A 25,564-nucleotide genomic window follows, 5' to 3' on the forward strand; every position below is an offset into this window, starting at 1 on the left:
TGTGTGTGTGTGTGTGTGTGTATCTATATGTGTATGGAGTGTATTGTAGCAAGAAATCAATTTGCAATTTTTTTCAACTTCTGTGTGTGTGTCTGTCTATCTGTATAAGGGACTTCAACTATGTAACAGATCTTAGCATGTTTAAATAGCTTGAAGATATAAGCAACGCTGATATTGGGTTATGGTGTCACAGGTAAATTATCATTATAAGAGTCTCCCCAATAATAATGAATAATAGTCTTATCAGTTGAAAGAGAAAACTTGCATAATAGCTATCGTATTCTGATCACACCTTAAAAATCATTCCTAACATTATTCAATAACACTGTGAAAAATAATGGAGCTTTGCCACAAGTAAAATATATTTCATTACATTACATATCGCTGATGATTCACTAGGCAAGTAAAGATAACAGAATCAATGTACTTACAACATTGTAACATGTTTTGTAAAAGGCAGTGCATATAAAAAATCAAACTGGATAGACAAATAGTGTCCATTTTATTTTGAAATTGTATCAGAAATAATATAACCTAATACAGCATGTGCCCAATAATGCAGATTAATTCACCATTCACTCCTAGGAAATGACCAAAGGCAGGAGAGGACAAGCAGGTCTTAAATACTTTTTGATTACCAACACTTGAGCAAAACGTTGGGTCATCACCCCAATGTGTCTTTTATACTGTAAAAAGAATTATAGTTAATAATATAACATTAGAGTTAAATAATTCGGGATACTTTTAAAATCAAATAGAAAGATTTTTACATGTCTTTTTCAACTGTGAAATAAACTTGACTTAATGTACAGTAACTTTCCAGATTAAATCAAAATAATTGGAAATCTCATTGAAAACTCACTGTGGACTTGACGGCTGCCAGGTGCGTCTCAAATGATAGCCTATTCAAGGTAAACTCTCTAAGACCGCCAAGTAAATTGAGAGCATAAAGCGAGTGTGTTAGCAGAGCATTGGCGTTATAAAGGAGAGAAAATTTTCTAAACACACGATATAATAGATATTGTGATCATATTAAATAAAAATATACATGAGCTTCACACCTGCTTCATTTTTCAGAACGTACAGAACGGTAAAAATGAGATATTCATGGGAAGCATGAAACATGATAAATAGTGATGGTTTTTATGAGATTTTTCTGAAATTTAGCATATGTTCATCCGAAAGAGGGATGTTCAGAAATGAAAGCGATGCCTAACCCACCCCTCCAAAAGTTAAATAAACCAGCCACAGTTATTTAAGAGAATAGCTAGAGGCCTAATTGGAGGAAAACAGATTTTTATACCTGGTAAGCATGTATATATACTGAAAGGAGTAGCAATTGGATTCTTATCATTGATGTGTATCACACACATATGTTGGAATTAATGTACAGTAACTTTCTAGATTAAATCAAAATAATTGGAGGTCTGAATGAAAACCCATTGTGAACTTAACAGTTAACAGGCACATTTCAGATAACGCCCCATTCAAGACAATCTTTTGAAGACAACAAGTAAACTGAGAGCATAAGCAAGGGTGTTAGAAAAGCTTCACCAGGCTAAAGGAAGATGCTTTCCTAAATATGAGTGAAAGTAGTTACATTCTTCTCAAATTAAAGTGTATGTGTGTATCATACACATATATACATATCTATATATACATATACATATATGTGTATATATACATATCCATCATATCCATCATATGAACATATATACACATGAACACATATATGATTGGATATAAAACATAAACATTAGGAAAAAGTTGGTTTTATCCACATTGTAGGATATCAATAAAATAAGTATGGAATCAGTGAATGTAGAGACTATGAAACCAGTGTTTTCACTGCACTCACCAATTAGTTTTAGTGGATAGTTTATTTTTATTTTGATTCTAAATATTTTGTTCTCTCTGCTTTAAAATTTTAAAGTGTTGTTTCTATATAGAGTTTATATATACAATACATATAAATGATATATAAAATTATTTATTATTGTATATTATATATAACATTTGTATAGAAAGACTGATATTTAATTATAGAATTACATAGAATTATATGTAATATATGTGACATATATTTTAATTATATATTATAATTAACATATATGTAATACTCACAAAGTGTTTCCCTAATGACCATTGACATATTTTGCAGGGTTTCAAACACTATGAACAATTTTTCAACAAAGATGTGTGCCACCTTTTATTTTTTGGTGCTTGTGTTTCAGCAATTATATTTTCACATCGCATCACATACATAAAAGTATTTTGTGTTCTTTATATTTTTCTGGTTGCTTTTATCTGTGTAGATTTCTGATTTATAGCTCACTCACTACTTTATAAGTTCTTAAAAGATCATTAGACCATCTTTGAGTTTAAAAAATAATTTCTTCCTATTAGAATTAAGACATCATAGAAAAGAATAACATCGAAAGAAGACATTGAGCAAATAAAGTATCATACACAATTATAACATAAAATTATAACAATATAACTATTCTAATTATAGAATAGTTTTTAATTTGCTTATGGAAGGTAATGATAGTCATTATTATCCTTGTAATGAACAAAAAAGATTTAAAAATAATAATGCAAATTCTGTGAATTATTCTCATTTTAACTTATAATTCCATGACTTATTTATGAAGGACCTTGAAATATTGATCTTATATCTTAAAAAGGGAAGCTGTTTTATTTGAAAGTAGCATAAGTTCACAAAACTATCTTTTTATTTTTACAAATATTTCCCCAATAACTGCCTCTGTTTGCTCTTTCTGGTATTGGTAGCAGCCTAGAGTTTAGCTTTCCTGTAGCCGAAAGCCCCATTGCAATGTGAAGTTTTTATTTTCACAAAATAAACTCGCTACACAGAGATAACAAAGCTATAAAGAAAGCACAAAGGCAGGATGTCTTTTGTGTATTGCAATAACGCAGTTGCTACAGTATTTTATGAGTCAGTACCAACAGGGCATAACTTCTGGTGCTTTTTTTTGTCAAAACTAACATAACACATCACCTGAAATGACTCCTTGATGTGCTCCAACCTCTGGCTTCTTTAATTCTCTAAAATAATTGTTTCATTTGTTGGGAGTGATGCACTCACTACACAGTTTCAGTATAATTAGACACACATGTACTCATGGCAAACCGTTGCCTCGCAGTTTTATAAATACTACAGACATAATGAGCTAATCAAGCTAAACTGGACCGTGATTCCAGGCAGGCACTTCGGGTTTAATAGGAGATGTGGAACAGTGTTTATGAATCTGTAAGAAAGAAAGAAGTGTTTGCGTCCTCCTTCCCAACCACTGAAACTATTTCATGCAAATCAGCAACCATAAAATGGGAACACTTTTGCATACCAAAAAAGGAAAAAAATGTAATGGCTAGAATGTAATGTAATGTTGATATTACAGTGCTTGGGTAAGAGAAACAGGATAGCATAGAAGTATATAATCAATATTGCAGAGCAAAAGTCTTTTCAGGAAGATAGAGACATGGTTTAAATAAGAAAACTCAAATAAATAAAGAAAAATTAACCCGAATAAACAAAGACTCTGACCTATTAAGAAATAGGAGGATAACCTAAAATAATATAACGATCTCAAATCTCTGACGTGTTTCTTCTCTGCAAGGATTTCCAGAAGTTTGTGGTCAGAACGAATAAATGAAGTGCAGAACACCTAGGTCATTCACTCAGAGGGTAGCTATGACTACCAGCTCTTAACATTGGGTTAGAAAGAAACAGGCAAACTAATCTTTAAAAATTCATGTATCATGAAAATTACTACAGTCAACTAACCTATATATAGACCCATATATCTAAAAACAATTTATGTCAGAGATTTATTTTCTGTCACTTTTGTCCCTCTGTCTCTGTTTCTCTTTATACATATACATATATAGATATATAATGTATATCATTATAACTTTTAGATGGTGGCTTGTTCTGGTTTTGAAATAAGAAGATGAAACCTGAAATGAATTTTTCAATGTGAGAAACTCTGTACACATAAAATATTTCAGTGTATAATATCTTGTATCACTTAGAAACCCAACCAAAAAATAAAAACAATCCTGGTGAGACATGTTTGCAATCTTATCACTTGGGAGGTAGAGTCAGGAAGATCAGGAGTTCAAAATCACCCTGTGCTATATAGATAGTTGAAGTGCCACCTGGTATAAGGAAACCCCATCTCAGTTAAAGAATTACACACACACACACACACACACACACACACACACACACACACACACCCTTAAAGAGAAAAACAAGTAGCAAAAGATTTGGAAAAAGCCTGAGATTAAAGAGAGCAAATTTATGTAACATAAACATTACTAGCCAGTGTTAAAAACAAGGTGCTTACAGTTAAAAATATATTTATCATAAGTGCATCCACTACTTAAAATCTGATGACTTTGAGGTTTGAATAAAGATATTAATAAAAGATATTAATACAAATAGCCCAGAGCAAAGAGCAATTAGTCTGAGATTCATGAGAAATCAGAGAAAAGCATTAGAACTGAAAAATGCCCACTAGGGACTTCAACTTTTCATGTTCTTCATTGTCTCAAAAACGAACGGTTGATAATACCTACACGGAATCAATGTGCAACAAGCAACATTTAATTGGGTGAGATGGATATTACTTGAACCCAGCAAAAGTGAGATGACACTAATAAAGCGTACCATGATTCCCAAAGTAACCAGTCAATGGCAGCTGAGACCTATGGAAGTTGAGCAATGAAGCTAGCTTACAGTCCCATGTAGGCTGGCACGATTCACCCTGTGGAACATCTGGATAGAACAAAATGGCAGAGGAAAAGTAAGTTTGCTCTCTGACCTAGCACACCAATCTTCCTTTCTCATGTTAAGCACTTCTGGTTCTTGATCACTGAAGGGTACATGCGGGAAAACAGTCGTTGACACTGATAGCCTCATAGATTGGCTTTGGTCTTTCAGTGGAAGGCAACAGATGTTGACATATTTCAATCACTGGAAGAAATCTCTTTAGATCAATTTCTTTATGTCAATTGTTCTCTCTCTTTCTCAGTAGTTATAAATATGTAGATATCTCCATGTAGTATTGGCCATGTGGTAAAGCAGGACTAATATACATATTATTTAGCTGTGTAAACTGCCGGGTGCTAGTAGCGATGAAATCCGTACAAGTTAATGAAAGAGTGTCAAGGTTTCTGAAAGTCTACAACAAAGCTGATATTATTGGGAATTTTGCTAAGGCCGATGAGCTTCAACTTCCATTCATTTTTGGTCTTTTCAAATGCAGGGTTATTCGTTAATAAGAATAACTGCACTCATTCAGAAGACTGCACATTGTTGCCCCATAAAACCTTGTCCCATACGAAATGGCTGGTGCTCAAGGTGCTTAGAGAAGAGCTCCCATGCCACCTGGACTCATAACACATCAGTGCATGCCCTTGTTTGGAACAGCTTAACATGTGCAGTTTATTTTCTACTCTCTCTTTGATTTCAGTGGTTTTCCCCATGTAAAAGATCTCCACATGTGGCTGTTCCTCAATGATTATCTTTATACAAAATGTCCCTGAATAGTAGCACTTGCTTCTTTTACACAACCAGTCTCTAGGTAGAATAAGAATCAAATATTCACAATATTCAAAAATTATTACTCCACTATGTTCCTTTTGAGAGCTATCTCTCCTGAACAGATTCCCATGCTTGGCAAAGTTAATAGGACTTCAGTCCTTTTCAGTCCACTCATTGCTGCTCATTTCTCTTTCCAGGAGTATATTCCTCGATACTCAACCAGCTGTAAAATATCTTTCAAGTTCAACACAAGAAAAGGCCTGTAAGTTCATGCATCAGTCTTTACAATCCTGCCTTACAAAATCTTCCTGTTCACAAAAATGTTAGCTCTGTAGTCATCCCTTTATTGCTACAATGTAGAGCGGCTACAGCAACCTGCTCCAGTGTCCAGAGACAGAACAGGAATCTGTGATGCATATCGAGTAACTCACACTTCTGTAAATAGCACTTGACTCTCTCCTCGAAGACTACTTAGCCTTTCCTAGAGTCCATAAGCTAGCGAGTGTGTCCAAATGCTCATACAGTACGTGTATCCAGGAGCACTGAGTCCTTAGAATTGTCTTTCTTGTGATTTAGCCACCTCCATTCTTTTGAAAATAAACTAGGAAACATGATACTACTAAAATAAAGCTACAGATCCAATCATATCTTCATATAATTCCAGTACATCATTCACAGAAGTAAAAAAAAATCAGTCTTACAATTATGGAAATTTATGGATATTCACACAAACACACACACACACACACACACACACACACACACACACACACACACACACACACACACACTGCGGGCAGGGCTATGAGTATGCAAACAATTCCAAGCCTAAGGAAAGTCAGAGACATCACATTCCCTAAATTGAAATGATTCTAACCATAGTGATAAAGATATCATGCTATCGTGATACTGGCACAAACAGATGGATAAACCAATGGAGCATTGTGAAGGCTCAGAGATAAATTCCTCTGGCTATAGAAGCCTAAGCTTTAACAAAGGACGCCTGTGGAAAGATACCATCCTTTCAGGTAGTGGTGATGGCAACAAAGCGCATATGCAATCAAATGGATAAAATTACATCCACTTCTCTTGTGCACAAAATATCAACTGAAACTGCATCAGAGAACTTAATTTAAAGCAGGAAACAATACAATTGGTAAACAGGAAAAAAAAAAGGAAACACTTAGGGACATAGTTGCAGTTGAAAATTAGTGTGAATAGAATCACAATAGCAATGGATATGGCCACAAAGGTTGGCCAAATGAAATACATGGAATAAAGACAGCCTTAGAGAAAAGAAACCATCAACAGCCTAAGTGGACAGCCCGAAGAATGAGAGAAAATCATTACCTTTAGAGAAAGAGGGAAATCTATAGTATTTGAAGAACAGAAAACATTAATCATCAAAGGAACAAAGCTGCCAACGCATAAATGGACCAATGGGAAAAAACAGGCAACTGTCAAAAAAGAGCTACAAGTAATTATTACAAAAATATAAAAGTGTAGCCAGGTATGGTTTTAATATAGTACTCTGGAGACAGAGGAAGGTGGGTCTGTGTAAGTTAGAGGCCAATCTGAATTTACAGTGAATTACAGCTTAGCCCGGAATATAAAAAAAAAAAAAAAAGAACTTTTCTAAAAACAAATCTAAATTAAAGTGGTCAATCATGCTAGAAATCAGAGACTTGTGGATATGCAAATTTAAATTACTTTGAAATATCAACTCATGCAAGTGAAACCAGTCACTAACAGAAAAATAAGATTAAAACTATCACTGAAGAAAATATGAGAAAAGGAAAACCCGCATATAGTTGGAGGGAGACTAAAGCACAACTTCTATGTGAATTAACTGGACAATTTCTAAAACATTGAAAATAGAATTATCTTATGGCCCACCTATACCACTCTTGCTCATATAATCAAGGAACGCCATGTCCTGTGATGTAGGTAAGACCAGACTTGTATGTATTACAGTGTTCACTTCACAGTAGGAAACAAGCAAATCCAGTCTCTATGTCCGTCAACAGATGCTAATGAAAATGTAATTCATACATTCAATAGAACATTTGTGAGATATAAAAATAAAATCATGCAATTTGCAGAAGAATGGATGCTAGTGTACAATATAATTTTAAGAAAAGTAATTGTTTCCGTTACTTTTTTGTGGCTCTGATAAAACATCATTACTAATGCAACATATGATAAAAGTGTTTGTTTGGGCTTGTGTTTCCAGAGGCTTAGGATTCCATGGTGATTGGGGAGGCTTGGTGGCAAGCAGAAGGCATGGTGACAGGAGTAGGAAGCTGAGAGATCAGTCCCTCAACCTGAAGCTTGAAATGGAGAAGCTAAATGGAACTGAGATAAGATAAGACTAAGGCAAGAGCTTTAAAAGTCACCCTCTGTTGATGTGCTTCTTCAGGTGAGGTCACATCTTCTAAAGCTTACTGCATAATGCTACCACCTTACAGGCTTACTGCATAATGCTACCACCTTAGAGGTTCTACATATTCACATGTATCTTTAGCTAGTTGGGATTCAAAACAGATTATATTTCAATCTATGAAAAGACAAGATTCCCTCTAGAGTGTGATGAAACTTCGAAGAGTTCTAAGCAAACAGAGACAATTACTGAGCACAGATCCCACAAAGCATTGAGCATGAGCTTAAGGCTATTCCTGATGGATCCCCAGAGAAACACAGTTCACCAGCTCATTTCAATTTTCTTTTCGAGTTAGTGACAAAGAAGCTAGGAAAGTTCCCCAAAACATGGAATATTAATATATATATTAATATATATATAAAATATTTTTAAATGAAATATTTTTTAAATGAAAACTACTTTCCCTTTAGAATATTGGAAGCATTTTAATTTTGGTCACATATTACCTAAAAATAAATCAAAATTTACATACTTCCAAGTAGTACTAAATATTCAGAGGTATTTCTTCTGTAAAACTTGAATAAATTTTATTAACTTTTTAATATCTTACTAACTATACCTTGAGCAAATTACAGAGAAGAAATTCAAGAAATGCTAATGCTTTGTAGAGACAAGGAGTTTGTAGGCATTCTTTAATATTTAATAAGTTACTCAATTAAGGAAGATATCAGTTTTCAAATTATTTCTTGAAATTTAATCTATAGTGTATGGATTGCCTTCCTCTGTGTCTTGAGTTATGCAATTTTTTCAGACTGTATACTGAATGACAGAAACAAAATGTAAATAAAGCCAGAATTTGGGAGAAGAATCACCAGTGAATAGATATTAACTTTAAGAAGTTTACTGATATAATGTTACAGTCACTAACTCCCTTCCCCTAGTCTGTAAAGATCTGGAACTTAATGGGGACTGTTCCAGGTCACTTCATAAAATCGGCTTTTTCTCCCTTTGTTCCCTTGGTAACTCAGAAACAGTAATAGCAGTAAAAATATTTGATTTTTTAAGTGTTCTTTTTCAGTTATTAAAAATTATTAAAAGGAAATCAACCACGTGAATTAAATACTGTGCCGAAAAATTTTTTACTCAAGAAAGTAAAATAAATTCTGTCTCTTACTTTCAAATCACATGCACTTATTTCCAAATTCAGAAATTATCAAAAACTTTCTCTTTCTTAGAGAATCAGTAACCCTCAAAAGCAAAATTAAACCATTCAGCATATTGTAATTCCTCAGTAAAAATTCTGTCCCTTCTGTAGAAAAGTATATATGACAGATACATTCAGGGGTCAGCATAAGAATTCAGTAGTTAAAATCTCTTTCAGCTAAGTCTGACAAGGGGCATACAATCCACAGGACTCACCTACTGTAAAAAAGAGTACTAATTCATAAAACGTGTCCTATGACCTCCACTCTCATGCCACGGTACACATGTACAAATCCATATATTCATACACATACACACAAAAATAAATACCAAAATAAAATTTAAAAATCCGTTAAGAACAACTATGTACAGGGTCTGTCTTAGACATGAGCATCATAAATTGTCTGCATGATGAATCATTGGTATAATAAAGAATTTAAAGAAAAGTCAGGAAAACATATTCCAAAACATTCATCTTAATAGATATAATAGAGTTTTCTGGAAATAAAACTATTTTCTTAAAATTATTTTTCATCAGTGATTAGCAAGCAAATGAAAGCAACAGAGAAAGAGAAAATTTTCTAGTGCAATTCATAACTTCCAGTCCATTAGTCAACCATAAAGTACTTAAAAGTTACTGACTTAAGCTTGCTTATTAGATGGTTGCAGAAAGAAGAGCATGTTTATAAAGTGATGGAAAGTCACAAATGACAGAAATGTCAAGTTAATAAAGATTAAAAAAAAGAATGCTTTAACTGTGATCAGCTATCCATGCCTTGCTCACAAAAAAGTAATAATAATAATAATAATAATAATAATAATAATAAATGTATTTAATCCTGTATAGGTGACTTTCTTATAATACAAATGATGTTACTATTTGCACTGCACTGTGACTGAACTTGTCATAGCATGGGGATGGCTATATATAAACCTATATATCAATTAAAATTTTCTATTATTTTAAAGAAATAATTTTATTATTCATTGAGTTTAGCTTCAATTTTCATACAATGAAACAATATGATTATGAATTAGAATATATTCTCCAAAACACAAGTTCTGTTCAATAAAACATGTTAAAATGCATCTTTAAAATTATATAATATAGGCCCTTCCAGCCAGTGCCATCTGCCAGGACAGAGTACCAGCTTGTCTGATCCTCTGAAGACACCACAGTCTCAAGGCCTCCAGGAGGTACTTCACACTCAGGACAGTTTTTCCTCTACACACAGGATAACAGACCCCACAGTCTGAAGGCCTCCGAGGAGAACAGCTACAAGCAGGGCAGGAGGTCTGCTACAGCCAGGGCCACAGTCCTACCAGGAGACTGGCAGGAACCCAGGGTCACAGGAGGGAAGCTCCAGACAGAGACACCCAGACCAGCAAACACCAGGTATAATCAGATGGTGAGACACAAGTGCAAGAACTTAAGAACAAGCCATTATAAGAACAAAACCTGGTTCTCCACCCCAGGAAGCCCTGGATACACTAACACAACTGAAAATCAGGAAACTGACCTAAAATTCTATCTCATGAAGAGAGTAGAGTCCTTTAAAAGAGATGTAAATAATTCATTGAAACAAATACAGAAAAACACGAGTAAACAACTAGAAGCCCCTGAAGAGGAAGCAAATAAATCTCTTAAAGAAATACAAGAAAACACAATCTAAAAGGTGAAGCAATTGAGGAAAGCATTCCAAGACCTAAAAGGACAAGTAGAAACAATAAAGAAAACACAAATGGAGGTAATCCTTGAAATGGAAAAATTAGGAAAAAGGTCAGGGATTACAGATGCAAGCATCACCAGCTGAATATAAAAGATAGAAGAGAGAGTATCAGGTGTAGAAGATAATGTAGAAGATATGAACACAACTGTAAAAAAAATTCAAAAAGGTAAAAATCTTCTATCCCAAAACATCCGGGAAATCCAAGAAACAATGTAAAAATCAAATCTAAGAATAATAGGAAAAGAGGAGAGCAAAGATTCCTGCCTCAAAGGACCTAAAAACATTTTCAACAAAAATCATAGAAGAAAACTTCCCTAACCTAAAAAAAAAACAAAAACAAAAAAACCCCACAAAAATCAGAAGGCCAGAAATATACAAGAAGCTTCTAGAACACCACATAGATTGTACCAGAAAAGAAAATCCTCTCATCACATAATAATCAAAACAATAAATGCATAGAACATGGAAAGAATATTAAAAGCTGCAAGGGGAAAAGGTCAAGTCACATATAAAGGCAGACTTATCAGAATTATACCAGATTTTTCAACAGAGACACTAACATCCAGAAGAGTCTGGGTAGAGGTCATGCACACCCTAAGAGAACACAAATGCCAGCCCAGGCTACTATACTCAGCAAACTCTTAATCAACGTAGAAGAAGGAATCAAAATATCTCAGGACAAAACCAAGTACAAACAATATCTATCTACCAATCTAGTCCTACAGAGTCCTACGCCAAAGGAAAAATATAAGATATTAATCATCTTACAACAAAGCCAGAGAGAGAGAGAGAGAGAGAGAGAGAGAGAGAGAGAGAGAGAGAGAGAGAGATACACATACACATAATACCACCTCCAGCAATGAACGTTACAGGAACTAACAATGATTTGTCTTTAATATCTCTCAACATCAACTGATTCAATTCTCCAATAAAAAGTTGTAAACTAATAGACTGGATATGCACACAGGATCCAGCATTTTGCTGCATACAAGAAACGCACTTCAATAACAAAGGCAGATGCTACCTTAGAATAAAAGGCTGGAAAAAAGTCTTCGAATCAAGTAGTCTGAAAGTAACAACTAGAGTTGCCATCCTAGTATCCAATGAAATGAATTTTCAACAGTTATCAAGTGATGAGGAAGGACACTTTATATTCATCAAAGGAAACTTCCACTAAGAGAAAGTCTCAATTATGAACATCTATGCCCCAAATGCAATGGCATCCACATTTGTTAAAGAAACTTTACTAAAGCTCAAAACTCACATTGAGCCCCACACAATAATAATGGTAGACATCAACATCACACTCTCAATGATGGACAGGTCATTGAAACAGAAACTAAAGAGAGATACAGTGAAACTAATAGAGGTTTTGAACCGAATGGATTTAACAGACATCTTCAGAACATTTTACTCTAAAACAAAAGAATATACTGTCTTCTCAGTAGTTCAAGGTACCTTCTCCGAAATTGACCATATAATTGGTCACAAAACTGCTGGGAAGGCCAGCAGTCTCAACTGACCTGGATCCCCCGAGATCTCTCAAACACTGAGCCACCAACCAGGCAGCATACACCAGCTGATATGAAGCCCCAAAACATATAAAGCAGAGGGCTTCCTGGTTTGGATTCAGTGAGAGAAGATGCACCTAACTCTCTCTAGAGAGACTTGAGGCCCCAGGGAGTAGAGAGGTCAGGTGGGGTGGGAATGGAGGTGGGAGGGTAGGTTCATCCTCTTGGACACTGTGGGGGCGAGGTACGGAATAGGGAGTGGATGGAGCAGGCTGGGAAGAGTATGAAATCTGGACTGTAAATAAGGAGTAAAAAGTAAAAATAAATAAAATTTTAAAAATTATGAAAGTATGGAATCTAATGATATATCCTAATCCTCAAGGCAGTGGCACATTATTGTATATCAATACAGGTTTATAAATAATAAATGTACCACACTGAAGAACTTTCATGAGAGAAATGAGCTATGCATATAGAGAATCATCTATTTGGAAAATGTCTCTACCATTAATCTCTTTAAATAGTCAAATTTGTAATTTCCAGTAATTTTATTTTCATTTTTGAGAATTAGAATAAATTTCATTATAAAGGCTATATAGAGAGTATACATACATGTATGCAAAATGTGAATATTTTCAAGCAATTTATGGGGATTTTTGTTCACAAAATAAAGTTACCCATCAATAGGTTTAAGCACAGTAATTTATAGGTTTTTAAAAATAGTTTTTATGGAATAAATTTAACTTATTTAAATAGTTGGAATAAAATCATTATTTAACATTTTGTTCTATTATAAAAGAAATGTTTTTACAGTTAATGTCTTTATATTTTAAAATGTCTTCATTACAAGGAACATTGAACTACACATTAAAACAATTTTATATATACTTTAAATTAAGAAACTGAAGATTTTTCTTGGGGTATTGTTCACAAGATACGCACCTGGCTCATGAATAGTGGCATGAATTTTTATAACCAGTACTGAAAAAGCTGTTGAATATTAAACGTCAAAATGTGTACGAAATGTAAAGGTCATTCATTACATTTAATAATTACTAATTACTGAATTTCTTAGAGAAAAAATTTGAGCCAATTTGAAAATATGTTAACACGTTTTAATAAATAATAAAACTCACATGCTTTGTGAAACTTCTGTTTGACATCATAAATAGTTGACGTTTGTGTTACCTGAAAGAAGGAAAACAATTATAAGAAAAACATAATTGCTAAACAAATATTTAATAAACTGACATTGGTAAAATGTCATTAAATTTAAATTTAATAACTTTAAATTTTTATTGGATATTTTTTATTTACATTTTAAATGTTATTCCCTTTCTCTGTTTCCCAGACATAAGCCCCCTCTTCCATCCCCTCTCCCCTTCTTCTATAAGGGAGTTCCCCTTTTTAAATTCTACTTTAACAAGTAATAATAAAAGTTAATACTACATTTGAAATTTTTATTTACATACAGCAATAGTAGTTTAGTCCAATCAATATATTCCTCTAAAGCATATCTTTAAAATTTTCATCTTTTCAAAATATTGGGTTTCTGTCCTCAACAATAAAAAGAATATTGAGTAAAAAGTTTGACTGATTAAAACAAAGCAAAATGATTTATTGAGAGACAGGTGCTGTATGATGCGCATTTGACTCATACAGAAGATACATTAAAACTTTTATGATACATAGAACCGTTTTGAGACAAGTCGTTAACATGATCTCACTAATCAATTTATGGTAAAATATTCCACAACAATTCTCAACTGACTACAATAAAAGTACACTAAAACACATACATCATATAATAGGTTTACTGAATTTTTATCTCTATTTACTGAAAATAATTCATTTATAAATGCACCTGGGTTTTATTTATTTACATTTGGAAATTACTGATGCTAAGAGTTGCATCCTAATACATCAAGCCATTATAGTGCTTCTTGACTTTCAATTTACATCAATTTCCAGAGTTCAAAATTCTTTTTTACCACTCATTCCTTTCATTTACTAATGAATAGTCTTTGAAAGTACAAAATAATATCACTTATTATGACGATTTTTTTTCTCCAGTGGTTTAGGAGATTGGTGAAATATATGGTTATCATGTAAGTAAACATGGTTAACAAAATTGAATCTTGTTATCTATATCTAAATATGGATAAATATCTTGTATCCATATCTAAATATGGATATTTTAAAATAATTCAAAAAATGCATGAAAGATCATGCACAATAATAGTTATCCAATTACTTTGCAGTGTATTACAGTCATACTACAATAAACAATAGATATATTTAGTTTACATTCCCTGCTTACTAAAATTATGACCAATATCTCAGTACTGTTAAGATGTTTATGTTATTGACAGCTACCACCCTTGGCACAGACCCAGGTAGGCTACCTGTACTTTCCTTTCCTTATTCCTTTCTGACCCCCAGTTTTTCTTATGCTTCTCACTGAAAATGCCTCACTCCATCCTCCTGGCCCATACCCATCTCCTTGGCACTGGGCTGCCAATCCGGGTACAGAAGTAGACTACTCATAGTTCTTCATCTTCTCACTTCCTCAGCTATTCACCCCATTCTTTTGTGACAACCCATCCACCTCTAATCGGACCCACCACCTTCTATGGAGCTCACAGCTATCACTATTGGTAGAGACCAGTGCACACTAACTATGCCCTCCTTTATTTATTCCATTCTGACTCCCTTAGGGTACCAATATGCTTGCCTTTGCTGCCCACTTCAGCCTGTCCTCCCAGATCACTCGATTCCCTTGAGACTCACTGCCTTCTGTGGTAGAACAAGGGTTACCTATTTCTCTGTTCTTTCAATTCTCCATGGAGCTGGATACCAAACACTCCTGTATAAACCTCACAGCTCAGTCCAGTTTCACTACCACAAAGCACACAATTAATTTGGGTCTGCTCCGAGTACGAACCAAGATTTCCAGTCAGCACTTCAGATCTGTTTTCAGTTGGAATCTGAACACTAAAACTCGAGTGATCCCAACACTGAAAGATATCACTATGATACTGATACACAAGATTTCATACCGTATAATAGCAATCAAATACCTGAACACCCACATGGCGTCAAGAAACATCACACACATTTTAACTCCAGATACAAAGATATAAGCTCAAAAACACAGAAACATACAAGTGAGATAATATGCCTTTTCCAGCAACCAAAACTCCTATTTTAATATTCTCTTAAAAACTAGTTTGGCTAAAGTATAAGACAATGATTTCAAGATAGGAACTATGAATGAGGTCAAGGACTTCAAAGAGGTTATGAATAAATACCTCAAAGAAGACATTATAAAAATGAAGTAAGGAAAACAATTCAAGATATGAAAATATAATCTCATAAAGAAACTGAATCACTAAATGACAAATTGAAATATAAGTTTAAGTAAGATACTCAAGAAATAAAGTAAAATCTTAGGGGAAGTCTTACCAACAGATTGAATAAAGTGGGAGAAATAATTTCAGGTTCTGAAGAGAAGGTAGAAGAAATCAATTGGAGGATCCATAAACAAAGTAAGGAAAGTTTGTTACTGCTAAGTCAATGCCCCAGTAACTTTCTCTGAGCGGCCTTTTCCTTTCAGACAGTTTTCATGGATCTCCTACAGGATAACTGAATATCACATTAATATAGGCATTGTCATAAGTCATTGTTATATACAAATAAAGAAATACTTGTGTGTTTCTCTTCTTTTGGGTTTGTTGTGAGAAGTTTCATGACTGTGTTAATCCACACACACAAAAAAACACACATGATATGTATTCACTGATAAGTGTAAATTAGCCCCAAAACTCACAATACCCATGATTTACCACACAGACCATATAGCGCTTAGGCAGAAGGAAGACCCGGGTGTGGATGCTTCAGTTCTACATTGAGTTGGGAGTAGGATGAGAATGGGAAGTGGTGGAAAAGGGACCTGGGAGGGAGAGGGGACAGGGAGGAAATAAGGGGGCAGCATCTGGTACTGGAGAGGATCAGAGAGAGGCACAGAGTGTCAGAAAATTGAATACAAAAATGTAGCAGTGGGGGATGAAGAATTTGGGACAGCCACTGGAGGGTCCCAGACACCAGGGAAATGTGAAGCTACCAGGACCCATTAGGGATGACTTTAACTGAAATGCACAGTAAAGGGGAGATAGAACCTGTAGAGACCACCTCCAGTAGATAGGCACACCCCCATCCAATTGATGGGGCCACCCACCCATCTCAAAGTTTTTAACTTAGAAATGTTCTGGTTCAAAGGAAAGACAGATACAAAAATGGAGACAAGACTGAAGGAAGAGCCATCGGAGCACTGCCCCACCTCGGGATCCATTCTGTCTGCAGACACCAAACCCAACAGTGTTGCTGTTACCAAGAGAGGCTTGCTGATAGGAACCCGGTGTGGCTGTTCCTTGGAAGGTTCTTCCAGTAACTGACCAATGCAGATGTGGATGCTTGGAGCCAACCATCTTCCTGAGCTCAGGGACCCCAGCGGGGAGCTGGTGGAAGGACTGGAGGAACAGACAGGAATTGTAACCCCACAGAAAGAACGATGTCAGCTGGCCTGACCACCCAGTGCTCCCAGGGACTAGACTACCAACCAAGGAGTGTACAGGAAGGGATTCATATGGCTCCAGATACATATGTAGCAGAGGATGCCCTTGTCTGATGTCAACGGCAAGGATGCCCTTGGTCCTGTGGAGATTTGATGGCCCAGCGTAGTTGGATGCTGGAGGAGTGGGGAGAGAGAAGGTGGGTGGATTGTGGAGCACCCTCATAGAGGCAAAGTGGAGGAGCAAGAGCATGGATGTGGGATGGGTTTTTTGTGGAGAAGTAACTAGGAAGTAGGAAATCATTTGAGATGTAAACGAATGGAATGATGAATTAATGAATGAATCAATGAATAAATCAATGAATGACTCAATGACTCAATGAATCAATGAAAGACAAACTCCCAAACTGGAAACTTTGAAATTCTCATCTTTAACATTTCTTATAAGAAATCAATCACGAATTAATAAGCAAGCAAGGTAAAGCTTTCTAATTGGACCAAGTGTGTGCATATGAAATTTAGCAGATTGCAGTTGAGGCTTGACTCACTGCTCATTTACTAACATTTACGTTGATGAAAGCAAAATTTCCTGCAAAAAATTGAAAGTTGTGACTACATTTCCCATCTGTTGTTCTTTTTAAATAAACTATTCATACTATCTCTGCTTGCATAACTATATTTTTCTCATGTGTCCCAGAGCTACTAAAATTGAACAGACATCTCTGGTGTACTGTCAACAGTATCTTTTTTGAAAATGAAGGGGTTATAAAAAAACAACAGCCATTTCAACCTGTTTTTCAAAAATTTGCAATTTTCAATCCAGAAATCATCCGTGAACATTGGGAAAACTGTTCTCCCAAGTACAAAAGAAAACAGAATAAAGATAAGTTGATAACAAATGTTTAAATATTAAGATGTTATAACACTCCTCAGAGGAATGCATAATGCACTCGAACAGGCTTCAGTGACTAGCAAGAACCGCCACTTACTAGTTTTAAAACAGACGGAAGAACATTGCCCCAAGAGTATCATACCCAGGATTAACCTAGAAAAGAACAGCAACATCTGTAAATTTCTATTATAAATTATTAGTTTATAATATGGGATAATAAGCTGAAAATTTGCCTTAGAATTTATAAGAATTTCTTAAACGACCAAGTAACATTTTAGTACTGAGATAAATAAAATCCCAGTTTATTTAAGATTTCATTTTCAATTAAGTTTTTACTTATTAATTAAGAAATAGTGGAACAGATTCTTAGCGAAACAGTTCTCTAGACAGCAGATCTTATCTATTACTCTGTGACTGTGGATGTAAATCATCTCCTGGGCTTGCTTTGAAGGCAGGAAAGCCTATGTTTAATCTCTAGCACCACATCAAACAGTAGGATGGGAGCTCCTTTCCTCCTAGCACTTATAAACCGAAGGTGGAGGATTTGAACATTCAGAGTCAGCTTCAGAAACACTGCAAGCCTTAAGCCAGTCTGAGTGATATAAAATTGTCTCACAAGGCAAGCTGCGTGAAACTCTACAGAAAAACGTGTATAGATTATTATTATTAATTATTAAATTAAATAGGAAAATAAGCTGCTCAGTACGAATTATCTGTTAAGTCAGTATCTATTATCGATTACATATTTATTTGGAAGTATATGATTCTTCTATCATAAAACATTTATATGTCATAGTAATCCTTCTACAGATACCAAATATACCTTTCTGTCAAAAGTTGAGCACTAATATGTATGTTAACTTCTCTCAAACATGTACCCTAGAAATTAAAGAAATATAGGCCTCTGAATAAATATGATTATAAACAATAACAAAATAGTTCTAGTAAGTTACATGAAACATTTACTAGAAGTGCAGCTTAAGACAGAAAACTAAAGAAAAATATTTAAAAAAATAATTTTAAAGGTTTGCAGTTTTCCCATGTTCAGAGTAGATTTAGCATCACATCTGTACTGACTTAGGTTTGATTTCTGATTAAATTAAGTTCAGATTGTAACTTTTATTCAGGGATGTTTATGACAAGCAGGTAATAAATCTGTATCCAGTGATGCATTAACCTGTACAGACAAATAAATAACTCATCAAGAAAGCAATTTGTCAAATGCGTTTCTAGAAAAATTGCTAATTACGTAAGATTAGGAGTTTCACAATCAAATAATGGACAACTGCAAAGTTACAAGTCTTCAAACAGGAAAAATTTTTAAATGTTCATTTCAGAAGCTTTAAAAGCACATAATGACAAAGATAAACGGTCACAAGAGCACAATTCTTAATTAATTCCTGATTTGTACAAATTGAAAAGAGAATGGAAACAGAAGTACAACATTCTTTTAACAAAAAGAAAGAACAATGCCAGATGCACAGACAATTCAAAACGAATCTCTTGAAAAGAGGATACCTGACTCTCAAACACATCACACTATAACTGATGGGTCAATCAGGTCACTTCCTTAAGTCTCAGCAGATTAACAGGGCTTATTTAGCGTCAAAATACACCAATAAAGCATGATCCTAGTGGTTTAGAGCCTGAGAAATTTGCACGTAGAAAAACCTTAAGGGGACAAGAAAGTTTATTTGCTTTCTTGGGTAAACTCGTCTAAGGCATCTTTATTGCATGATGGCTTCTGTTAAAACTTCAAAGTCAACAGAGTAGAGCACTTAGAGGACATAATTGTTTGTTTAGGAAATTGCCATGCTGTCATGATGACCTTCCCATGTGGTGAAGGCATTGGGCACATTAAGTGGAAGAGTTTTCATGAGCTCCTCTAAATATCATAATATGTATACATATGCACATGCACATGGAGGCCATGGAGGAATGCTATTTACTGGCTTGCTTCTCCTGGCTTGGTGAGCTTGCTCTCTTATAGAACAAGACCACCAGCCCAGGGACGGCACCACACACAATGGGTTGGGTCCTCCCCCATTGATCACCAGTTGAGAAAATGCTTACAGCTGGGTCTCATGAAGGCATTTCCACAACTGAGGCTCCTTTTTCTGTGATAACTCCAGCTTGTGTCAAGTTAACACACAAAACTAGCCAGTACACACACACATACACACACACATATACATATATATATATATATATATATATATATATATATATATATCTCCAAACAAAACAAAACAAACAAAATAAAACAACAACATTAAAAATACTGTAGTGGAACTCACCTAGAACCATGTTTATAGTTTATTTTTTTTTTAAATTTATGTTATGTTTACTTGTGTCAAATGACACGTACATGCCATTTGAAATAATAGGAATATCTGGAGTGTGAAAAGACTTTGGTTCAGTGTGAGCTCAAGCTAGGGTCTGAGACAATGGCTCACTTCTGGGATATAATCAGTATGCAGCGTTTCCTTACTTGGTTTCTGGGAGTTCCTCACATATCAACAGGCATTGATGTTCAGGCTCTTGTATCAAATGAGTATGGCATTCACAAAGATCTCATGCACTTCCTCTCATTTACTTTGACCCATCCTTCAGTTACTTTAAGTATCTAATGTATGACAAACGAGAAGCAAATAATCGCTTTGGCTTTCAGAGAATGATGATGGCATCGAAGATTCGGCATGTGTACTCTGTACTGTACAGAGGCTCTTTTTCTGTAAATCTTAATCTGTGGGGGATCAAATCTTCAATGAAGAGCTCATTAAAATAGAAGGAGGAATACTTGTTGAAGAAAGTGCATATAAGCAGCAGAACAGAGAGTAAAAAGAAAATCTTAAAGAAAGGAGAAGATGAATATGAATAAAAGATTTTTAGGATTAAAGGATTGCAAAATATTTTTGAGTTTATTTAACAATAGCCAATTCAACAAACTTTAATGAGTATACCTTCACATAACTGGCCATGCTGATTTGTGTAGGATTGTAGAAGGATTTAATGCCTTTGGCTCAAAAGGCTGATGAGTGTTGAGAGTTTAATGGACTGTTCTGGGGAAACTTTGGAGATGGGATGGCTAGGGAAATGGAGGCACAGGAGACCTTGCATGTGAAGAGTTAGAGTGAAGTTTGGTATTCCTTCCAGACTTATCAGAGCCAATTGTATTTGAATGGAGAGACTGTGGAAACCTTTACTTTCCTATGAAAAATAGATGCGGGGTAGTTGGACTTATTAGGAAGAGACCAGTATCATAACGAAGAAACCTTCTAGTAAGTACTTCCTTGGGGTAGCTCATAAGGGATATTATTTACAGATGGCGAACCTTGTCCCTCAATCTGTCAAACAAACTTGCCATAGGTAAATTTCTCCCATGCAGTACTGGTTCTGATGCCATCAACGTAGCAGAAATGACAGAGTCGTGATGACAAAACATGACATGGAAGATGGCTTAGTAATTAGGGAGCATATTACTCTTCTATGTGATCATGACTTTGTTCCCAATATCTGTGTAGTGTAATTTATAATTATATGTAACTCTACATCCACAATTCTGAAACAACTTCTCTGCACAGGCATTTGCACCTGCACCTATGTACACATACACACGCGTGCACACACACAGAGAAAGAGAGAAAGTACATACACACTAATTAAAATAAAATCAAATTAATACTGCTTATGAGAGCAGAGGAGAGTTTGAGTTAGGACAGTAATTTTTCAAAGAACTTCTATCTAAACAATAGACTTCTCCACAAAGCCTCTTCCCTATCGATTTTTAAATCAGTTCCAGACAGAATTCTCCCTAAAACCAACAACCTACCACACTCTGGTTGAATCGACAAAGAATATTTAATAAAAAGAATACTTATAGTATTTTCTATTTTAAAAATATTATTATTACATATGGGCACAATGTATGTGTTAGTATGCATGCTAGACTTTCTACTTGTCTGAGCCAAAAAAGGAAAGGAAGTAAATCATTATAATTTAAGCCTGTAAATTATATCTGTCCTCGGTCTGGAACTGTTCTAGGACACGAAGCAGCATCTTCCCTGCACCCCCTCCATTTATCATTATAGTCAACCAAACATACTTTGTAGATTATCATATCCCCTACTTTCTATGTATCCAGTTCGCTATCCACTGTTGATCAAATGCACATAAATATTATGTTCGCAAGGAGGGTCCCTTCTTCACAAATTGCTAAGCCCTCCATCTCACTCATTGTAGAGATTTCCATTAAACACATAGTTTAAACATAAAAAGTTTCTCTTACATAGCAATATATTTAAATGTAAATGTAGAATTAACTTGGTTAAATATACACAATAAAAACTGTAATATAACAACTAAATTTATGAAGATGGTCACTGTCACTAATGGGTTGATGGAGAGAGAAATATTTGTTGTCAATTCGGTTTAAAATTGAATTTAAATAGTTGTTAAGATTAAGAAATTTTGGAGGTCTTTACAGAACAAGCAGAAAATACTTATTAAAGCACCAGTAGTTAAAAATAACTAAAAGAAGATTTTTACAGTTTCCATACAAAACTATGATGAGTATTTATTTTATTGTTCCTATATATGTAAATATACTACATGTATATTTCTTATATACAATAGTGTGTTATCTATTGATATGACAAGTAGCCTCATATCTTATTCCACAATGCATACATCTCTCATAGTAGCCCATAATACCCATAAGTACACACTAGTGTTATGTCAAATAAAAATGCCATGGAACTTAAAAAATGGAAATATGCTTTTCAATAATTTTGTGGTTTCTTTTTTTAGTTTCAATATGAGGGGGGCTTTTGCTTGTCTTATTGAATATTGTTTATCTTGTCTGGTTGATGTCTCTTAGAGGCCTGCACTTTTCTGAAGTAAGCAGAGGGAGAGTGGATCTGGGGGAAAGTGGAGATAGGGGAGGGCTGGGAGGTATACAGAGAGAGGAAAATGTAGGTCAGCATGTAATAGTTGAGAGAAAAATCTATTTTCAATAAAATAAATTAAAGGGATATTAAGTTGTAATTTATTGTTTTACTAACTTAAGGGTTATGTTTTATTCATTTTTACTATTTAACTAATGTAACTTTATTTCACATATGTAAAAGCATAAACTACACAAAACCCTTTGGCTATATCAACTTGTTGGGAAAATACATAGTTTAGTATTTCCTATACTATAAAGAGTAAATGATAGTATTCCATTTTTAGAATTAAGATATATCGAGCCATTAAAGAAATCACTCAGCTTTCTAATAACATTCTGATATATCTGAATTACATATTCATAAGCTGCTCGCCATATTTTTCTATAGCACAGAAAATGCAGGAAAGAAAACTAAGCAGAGAGGAATAACTGTGAAAGAAAGGGAGGATATTGGTGAGAGGTAGAAGAAAAGAAGTAAGACCTGTTATTGACATTAATGTAAAATTTTGGAAAATATACCCAGAAATCTCTTGAAAAATACATAACCATTTTAGATCAGATAAAATTAACATACTGGCTAAAATTTGAAAAATATATTTAAAGTGGCGCTACTTACAGTTTTAAATATTTTTCAGAATTTTGGATAAAGTATTTAAAGACACTATTTAAGGCAGTCTAATTCTAAAATTGTCTCTACTGCTCTGTGGCAGTAGGTCATAGGTGGACAATTGGAGAGATGTTTGTGCGTTGTTTTTATGAGTCATTTAAAAAGATTCTCTTGGACAGAAGGGTAAACAAGAATACAATAACCTCTGTCTCTTTTGAATAAAGATCAAGGAGAACAGAATGGGAAGACATTAGACTATCTATCACTCACAGTGCTTTCTGCCCTTGCTCGTTCTTGAAAGAGTGACTTAGCAGCAGGCCAGCTTCTGGCATTTTTAAATATAGGAGCCAAAGATAAGAGCTGTGTTAATGATTCACCATTTCCTTAAAATTATTTTTATGCAGCATCTTCTGTTTTGATGTTCCAACAATCTCTTAGCAATGACATTAAACAATGTATTTAAAATTCCTCGTTGTATCATCGTTAATAATTTATGTTGCTTTAGTCATTCATAAAAACTTAATTAATAAACATCTAGATGATTCAAGAAAATTATGACATCCTTACCATCATATTAAAATTTTCTACTGATTAACGATACACTAATTTAAGGATAAATGTTATTCAACTATCTTTAGAGTAAATGCAGAGAAATCTTTCAATAATGGAATAATGTAAAAAAATGTCTTCCTGTGGGGATAGATTTACATTTGCCTTAATTACAGCTAGGAAATCACAAACCGTTTTATACTGCTCCAACTTAAAATTATCACTCTAGAACAATAGAACAATATCCAGACTCTTGTTTTGAATGGGGGTCATCTACTAAACACATAACCATTAAAACTGTACCAAGCTCTTGATATAAATGCATAAGATGCCGAAGGGAAAGAAACAATAAAACCTGTGAGTTTGTAAATCCAACATACTGTAATCAGACCAAATAATGGAAGGAAAAATAATCTTCTATAGTAACACCTGAGGAGACTATGGAGGGAAGGCATGTTGGAACATATTAAAGGCTCAGCCTCAGAAACAGCCTGAGGGAAAATGTGACAGGGAAATCCAAAAGGAAGGCATGGCCTAGTTACCAGGTGGAGTGTATTATCTGACACAATGTAACAGCTCGCTCTGGTTGCCATGTAGGGAACACACTGTAGGTGATAATGACATATGCAGGCTGCAGATTTGAGCACGCTGGCAGTGGAAGTGGCAGGGATTTGTCACACTCTGGATATACTTTGAAGGTATTGTCAAGAAGATGGATTGTGTGTGGAGCATGAGATTAAGGGATGAGTCATGACTCCCACGAGTAGCTAAAGAGTTATTTGAAGGGTAGCTTCCGTTTATTTACTTGGAGATCTCTAGGGAAGCTAATTAGTGGAAGATCTACACAGAGCTCACTCCTGGAATTTGGAAATACTATTTTAAACTAAATATATCAAATATCTTATCAAATCACAAATCTGTCATAGTAAAATAAATGTAGTAGCCTTCATTTCTTTAAAGTTTGTATGAAGAAATACTGTATGTCTAAATCACGAGTATAATTAAAATATAACTTTGTCCACACCATGTTTAAGGCACTGTCCTAAGATGTCCCACATATTATCAGCTTCAGATATGCTAAACTACGCATGACTAATAAAAGATACAGACACATAGGAGAGGATGGAGACCATGATGATGATAGACAGACAGATAGAATGTAGGTTGGATCATAAATGCCTGATTAGTTGAATGACGATGAATTGACAGAGATCAAAATTAAGTACATTAATTTTTAGAAAGTCAAAGAAGTACTGTTATAGTAAAATGGCTTTGGCGTTAAACACAAGTATCCTGAGAAGATTTTTATTTGATTAATAATAGAAGATGCTGCAATCCCACTGTGACAGTGTGATTGTAAGGACTGGAATTCAGCAGTCTTTTCCACTGCTGCTCTGGATTCTGCAAATTCCAGTTCTGAGAACTAAGGAAGATAAAGGCCTGGGTGACTTGGACCTGGATAGAATAAGAGAAGAGAAGCACAGAAAGTAACAAGAGGAAGACTCGACATTTCATATTTACTCTATACTTTTCATGAGAAAGACAAAAAAAGTATAAAACTAGCAATCAAAATCAGCTATTATAATTAAAACTTCAAACTAT

General features: G+C 34.6%; 1 protein-coding gene across 1 annotated transcript in view; it reads right to left on the bottom strand.

Moving 5' to 3' along the window:
- Tecrl (trans-2,3-enoyl-CoA reductase like) overlaps positions 1–25,564 on the bottom strand; it is a 64,215-nt gene that overhangs the window by 36,395 nt on the left and 2,256 nt on the right. The window contains exon 2 of the mRNA XM_032916600.1: positions 13,533–13,584. Coding sequence (XP_032772491.1) covers positions 13,533–13,584 — 52 coding nt within the window. The remainder of the gene's footprint in view (positions 1–13,532; positions 13,585–25,564) is intronic.

Source organism: Rattus rattus, chromosome 11 (genome assembly GCF_011064425.1).
Source record: "Rattus rattus isolate New Zealand chromosome 11, Rrattus_CSIRO_v1, whole genome shotgun sequence".
Lineage (NCBI taxonomy): Eukaryota > Metazoa > Chordata > Mammalia > Rodentia > Muridae > Rattus > Rattus rattus.